Source organism: Rhineura floridana, chromosome 1, assembly GCF_030035675.1.
Source record: "Rhineura floridana isolate rRhiFlo1 chromosome 1, rRhiFlo1.hap2, whole genome shotgun sequence".
Classification (NCBI taxonomy): domain Eukaryota; kingdom Metazoa; phylum Chordata; class Lepidosauria; order Squamata; family Rhineuridae; genus Rhineura; species Rhineura floridana.
The window spans coordinates 152,643,924-152,650,388 of NC_084480.1; the positions used below are offsets into that span (position 1 = coordinate 152,643,924).

Sequence of the window (6,465 nt, forward strand, 5' to 3'; positions counted from 1 at the left end):
GCCAATACAGTCCCTGCTGGTTAAATAGTTTGTGTTTATTTACATTATTAAAAGGACAAACTCAAACCTTCCTGGAAGTGTTTCAGAAAACAACATCCATCCTTAACATGGCTTTCACCAGTCTTAACTCGTAACATCTATGATTGCAGACCCCCCAACTACCCTCAAGGAAGAAAAGCCTCTGCCATCCGGCTGGTTTCAACAAGTCCAAACTCTCATTTTAGAGTTATACTACCCCACAAGCTTCCTGGTTAATGTAAGTAATTTAATTAAATTCAAGCATAAAAACTCTGTTCTCTACACTACAATATAGAACTTCTTTGTGCATTTAGAAGCATTCATCTTGCATAAATGTTGGGTAAAATGTCATCTTGTGGCTAATGTACTCCAATAAAAGTGAACATGAGGACTGGGACTTTAAAAAAAGAGAAGCAAAGAAGTAGCTGTCTAACTAAGATAGAACCATTCCTTCTGCTCTTCGTGTTAGCTACAAAAGAACTGAGAATTCTGCCTCAAAAGTGGATGAGAAGAGTCACAAGCAGCCATAGGCTAAATGACTCCCCAGGCAAGAACTGCTTTCTTCACTCTCTCTCCCATCTGGTAAAACATTTGAATGTGGTATTGGTATTGCAGTGGTAGTTCATTTCACAACTTTTGATGCACAATTTACATGCATGATTTATCCCTGTCATACAAGATACTGTAAAATTTCCCAGAAATTGTAAAAACAAAATAACTGAAAGCCAGCCACTCAGGTCAGTCTTCCAACTTTACAAAACAATAACAATTTATACTGTTTGTTTCAGCTATTGAGTTAGCTTATGACAGTCATATCTCAAGTTCAAAGTGGTCACCTGCTCCTAAATCTGGCCCTGGGAAGCGTCACCCATCACAAATGTATCCTCAGACTGAGAAGGTGCTGGCTCTGCCTCCTCACCCAATGTTTTATCTGTTTATGACATTCATATAATTTAAGACATTCAAAGCAGGTTCTCAGGCCCTTGATGGTTATTTTGAGGACTTGATTACATAAGCAGCTCCCCACACTGGGGTTCTTTAAGTAGCTACTGAGAAGGCAAGGGTCAAGTTATTCCCAAGTGCTCTTCTGGAGTAGAAAGCATGAGGTCAGTTGATCTACAGCAGTACCTTCCCAACCTTTTCTATCAAAAGGGGATCCATTCTGCTTTCCTTGACTTTGGTGCCCATACTTTGTGTCCCTCAAGATATAATGCCCCCAAACCTTCCTTACTGTATTAAAACTGTTACATTGAAAACTAGTGGATAAGTTCTACAAAGTTAATGCTGTTACACCTCTGAATCTCCAAACTATGGGCACAATTGTCATTTGTTTCATTTATAAATCACTTCCTATGAGATATCTCAGAAGTGATTTACAATACAATCCAGCCACAAGTGCACTTGCTTCAATGGGAAATATTTAAGCACACCCTTGAAATCAATTAACATTTTAAAATGCTTACATTTGGCTAGATCATGGGCTTCTCTTCATTTATCTTTGCATAGTATAAATAACCCCCTCCCCAGTTACTTGAATAAGACAAAGCCACTGGAGGCATTCAAGAGGCAGCTGGACAGCCATCTGTCAGGAATGCTTTGATTTTGATTCCTGCATTGAGCAGGGGGTTGGACTTGATGGCCTTATAGGCCCCTTCCAACTACTGTTCTATAATTCTATTATTCTAAGCCCATTCTAACAAAATGTACTTTCTAATAAGTGACTCTTATCATGCTATGCAAACCTCAGTGTACCTTCCAAGACTGAAGCCCCTGGAGTTCATAATGGCCAATTGCCAAGAAAATCCAACACGGTCACATTTGACTTCAAAAGAGGAAACTTCACAAAAATGAGGGGATTGGTAAAAAGAAAGCTGAAAAACAAAGTCCAGAGGGTCACATCGCTCAAAAATGCTTGGAAGTTGTTTAAAAACACTATATTAGAAGCGCAGCTGGAGTGCATACCGCAGATCAGAAAAGGTACCACCAGGGCCAAGAAGATGCCAGCATGGTCAACGAGCAAAGTCAAGGAAGCTCTTAAAGGCAAAAAGTCTTCCTTCAGAAAATGGAAGTCTTGTCCGAATGAAGAAAATAAAAAAGAACACAAACTCTGGCAAAAGAAATGCAAGAAGACAATAAGGGATGCTAAAAAAGAATTTGAGGAGCACATTGTTAAGAACATAAACAACAACAAAACATTCTGTAAATACATTCAAAGCAGGAGACCATCTAGGGAGGCGATTGGACCCTTGGATGATAAGGGAGTCAAAGGTGTACTAAAGATCGATAAGGAGATTCCAGAGAAGCTAAATGAATTCTTTGCATCTGTCTTCACAGTGGAAGATATAGGGCAGATCCCTGAACCTGAACTAACATTTGCAGGAAGGGATTCTGAGGAACTGAGACAAATAGTGGTAACGAGAGAGGAAGTTCTAGGCTTAATGGACAATATAAAAACTGACAAATCACCGGGCCCGGATGGCATCCACCCGAGAGTTCTCAAAGAACTCAAAGGTGAAATTGCTGATCTGCTAACTAAAATACGTAACTTGTCCCTTGGGTCCTCCTCCGTGCCTGAGGACTGGAAAGTGGCAAATGTAACGCCAATCTTCATAAAGGGATCCTGGGGGGATCCCAGAAATTACAGGCCAGTTAGCTTTACTTCTGTGCCTGGGAAACTGGTAGAAAGTATTATTAAAGCTAGATTAACAAAGCACATAGAAGAACAAGCCTTGCTGAAGCAGAGCCAGCATGGCTTCTGCAAGGGAAAGTCCCGTCTCAGTAACCTATTAGAATTCTTTGAGAGTGTCAACAAGCATATAGATAGAGGTGATCCAGTGGACATAGTGTACTTAGGCTTTCAAAAAGCGTTTGACAAGGTACCTCACCAAAGACTTCTGAGGAAGCTTAGCAGTCATGGAATAAGAGGAGAGGTCCTCTTGTGGATAAGGAATTGGTTAAGAAGCAGAAAGCAGAGAGTAGGAATAAACGGACAGTTCTCCCAATGGAGGGCTGTAGAAAGTGGAGTCCCTCAAGGATCGGTATTGGGACCTGTACTTTTCAACTTGTTCATTAATGACCTAGAATTAGGAGTGAGCAGTGAAGTGGCCAAGTTTGCTGACGACACTAAATTGTTCAGGGTTGTCAAAACAAAGAGGGATTGCGAAGAGCTCCAAAAAGACCTCTCCAAACTGAGTGAATGGGCGGAAAAATGGCAAATGCAATTCAATATAAACAAGTGTAAAATTATGCATATTGGAGCAAAAAATCTTAATTTCACATATACGTCATGGGGTCTGAACTGGCGGTGACCGACCAGGAGAGAGACCTCGGGGTTGTAGTGGACAGCACGATGAAAATGTCGACCCAGTGTGCGGCAGCTGTGAAAAAGGCAAATTCCATGCTAGCAATAATTAGGAAAGGTATTGAAAATAAAACAGCCGATATCATAATGCCGTTGTATAAATCTATGGTGCGGCTGCATTTGGAATACTGTGTACAGTTCTGGTCGCCTCATCTCAAAAAGGGTATTATAGAGTTGGAAAAGGTTCAGAAGAGGGCAACCAGAATGATCAAGGGGATGGAGCGACTCCCTTACGAGGAAAGGTTGCAGCATTTGGGGCTTTTTAGTTTAGAGAAAAGGCGGGTCAGAGGAGACATGATAGAAGTGTATAAAATTATGCATGGCATTGAGAAAGCGGATAGAGAAAAGTTCTTCTCCCTCTCTCATAATACTAGAACTCGTGGACATTCAAAGAAGCTGAATGTTGGAAGATTCAGGACAGACAAAAGGAAGTACTTCTTTACTCAGCGCATAGTTAAACTATGGAATTTGCTCCCACAAGACGCAGTAATGGCCACCAGCTTGGATGGCTTTAAAAGAAGATTAGACCAATTCATGGAGGACAGGGCTATGAATGGCTACTAGCCATGATGGCTGTGCTCTACCACCCTAGTCAGAGGCAGTATGTTTTGGAAAACCAGTTGCCAGAAGCCTCAGTAGGGAGAGTGTTCTTGCACTCGGGTCCTGCTTGCGGGCTTCCCCCAGGCACCTGGTTGGCCACTGTGAGAACAGGATGCTGGACTGGATGGGCCACTGGCCTGATCCAGCAGGCTCTTCTTATGTTCTTATAACTCACTGGATCTTTTGTATATTTCCATGCTAATTGTATGGAGGCCACCTACAGTGGTGTCATAGTCCACAACAGTTACATGTTGAGACTATAGGCTAGCGGTCACTGATACTGCAATTTGAGAGATGGGTGGAGCAGAGCACAAAGCTGCTTTAGATGAGTTTGCATCCATCTTGGAGAGAGGAAAGTAGGTATCTCTAGCTTCTTTTCCTTCTGCCAAGGCTCCTTTTATCCTTGTGGCTGAGGAAGGAACTACTGTTAACACTTGTTGTTGGGTTTAATCCTGTTAAAGCAGATTCAGCTGGTCTACTACTGATCAATTGTTGCATTTCTTTCTAAAGCAGAAGTGAGCAACCATTTTGCCCCCAAGGGCCACATGCAGCCCTGGATAGGTGCTTAGGAACCACATGCACACAGAGCTTTCAAAGACCCTCCCCATTCCAGCAAAGAGATTCCTGGGGCATGACTTACATAGGAAGGCACATAGCATAACTCTTGCACTGCACCTTCTTTCCCCATCACAATCACACTTCCCTGTAACTGCCAAACAGTTCTTTGGTAGGCTGGGAAGAATGCAATTTACATGCTGCAAAAAGTAGAGGAATGACACTCTCTGTGCGCCTCTCTCCATCATAGTGCTGTTTGGCAGGGTAGGAGAAATGTAATTTACATAGCATTCCCCACCCACCCACACTTCAGCAACAAAATTCAGTAGGGGGGTGAATTCAGTGGCAGGGGGCAGCTTCACCACCCATAGTGGGCCACATGGAAGGCCTGCAAGTTTCCTACCTGTGCTCTAAATATTAGGAATATAAGCGGTTGGGTCATCTACAATTCTTCATAATTTTCTTGGTTTCAGATTCCTTGTCTCACTCTCCTGGCAGAATTTCGGCATCATCCTTAGTGATCGATCTGCCACATTATGCTGTGATGGGAGTTTCAGTGCTGGAAGAAAGACTACAATGAAGTTGTACACAGCCGTGTTATCTTTTCTTTCTCTTTTTATGCAGAACAGACCATGGCTTGGAATAGATAACATCATGACAGTCCTACAGTGATATTGTCTAAAAGCAAAATTATCGTATTTTTGAAGGATATAAAAAACACATCAGTTTTTTAGTAGTGTTTACCCTCTGCGTCATCAACTTATAAATAGATGTTTAGGCATAAGCTTATAACAATAAAATTTGCTTTCTCACTGTGATGCCCCTGTATTTATAATACTGTAAATATGGTAAGTGTGGATTTATTAGAGTAAGTAAGGTAAGTGGACTGAGTGAGAGGGGGGAGTACATGGGTTGGAATGTTGATGCGTGTTGTATTATGATTGGCTGAGTGCTTGAGGGTCTGAAGGTATAAATGAGAGGATGACAGTTGAGAGTGTGTTGTTGGTTGGTTTTAGTTGGTGGATTTTGGAGGGTGGATTGAATTAGGCCGGTAATGAGTCAGGTTATTGATGACTAGAAACATAAAGAGTAATGCATCTTATGAAACCACATGCTTGTTGACAATACCTTTAAGTAATCTTGTTATTCCATGTATATAAATAAATATTTCTTGGTTTACCTTGGCTGGGTTTACACAGACCAGAAGGGTGGGCAGAGTATATACCAAGGTTGGGAAACAGTATCAATGGTGGCAGTGGTGAAGAGATAGTGTAACATCATCAGGTATTCAGAGCAACCCAGGGCTGTATTCTTTATAGGCAGAAAGATACAGGGGGATTGTTGCCTGCAAGTGCACCAAGACACAAAGTAGCAATAAGCCAGGAGGAGACTAAGGCACAGTCCCAATGCAATATTGTTGTACAGGGAGTGTCTGGTGGTGCTGCCTAGCAGTGGGATCTTGAGAGATCTTTGCTAGAGCTGGTGAGATAACTGTTTAAAGACCAGGACCCTGAGGTGGGACCGTGACAAGGCGGTGACCACAGGCGGGATCCTAGCTGGTGGCGCCTGAGGTGGGATCCTGACAGGAAGGGTCCTGACACTCACCACTGTGGGTTCTCTGACTGGGGTTATGATGAGCTGGGAAGTGAGCTTTCTGCTGCAGGTGAGCCACCACCAAGAGCTTTACTGAAGGATAGTAGCCATGCAGGAAGACCGTTTGCCAAATTCATCTGCTGCCTTAAAGAGCAGATGTGAAGCACTAGGGTGGAACAGTTAAGAACCAAATGCTCCTTGGAGAATCCTGCCCACTCTTTTCCAGTGAGTAGAGGAATTGCCACTCTCAGGTACCATCCAGACATCTAGCCTCTCATTTTCAAAACTCTGTGAAACAAATAGAATGGCCTTTGCTTTAAACCAAGCTGTTACCATCA

The 6,465-nt window shown here is 42.6% G+C and overlaps 1 protein-coding gene across 2 annotated transcripts in view; it reads left to right on the top strand.

The window, feature by feature from the left end:
- Positions 1–5,283, top strand: part of SPAG17 (sperm associated antigen 17) — a 206,556-nt gene extending 201,273 nt beyond the window's left edge. For both annotated transcript variants that reach the window (XM_061637825.1, XM_061637834.1), the window contains exons 48-49: positions 119–256; positions 5,008–5,283. In XM_061637825.1, the coding sequence (XP_061493809.1) occupies positions 119–255 (137 nt within the window). In that variant the 3' untranslated portion in view covers position 256; positions 5,008–5,283. The remainder of the gene's footprint in view (positions 1–118; positions 257–5,007) is intronic.
- The last annotated feature ends 1,182 nt before the right edge of the window (positions 5,284–6,465 follow it).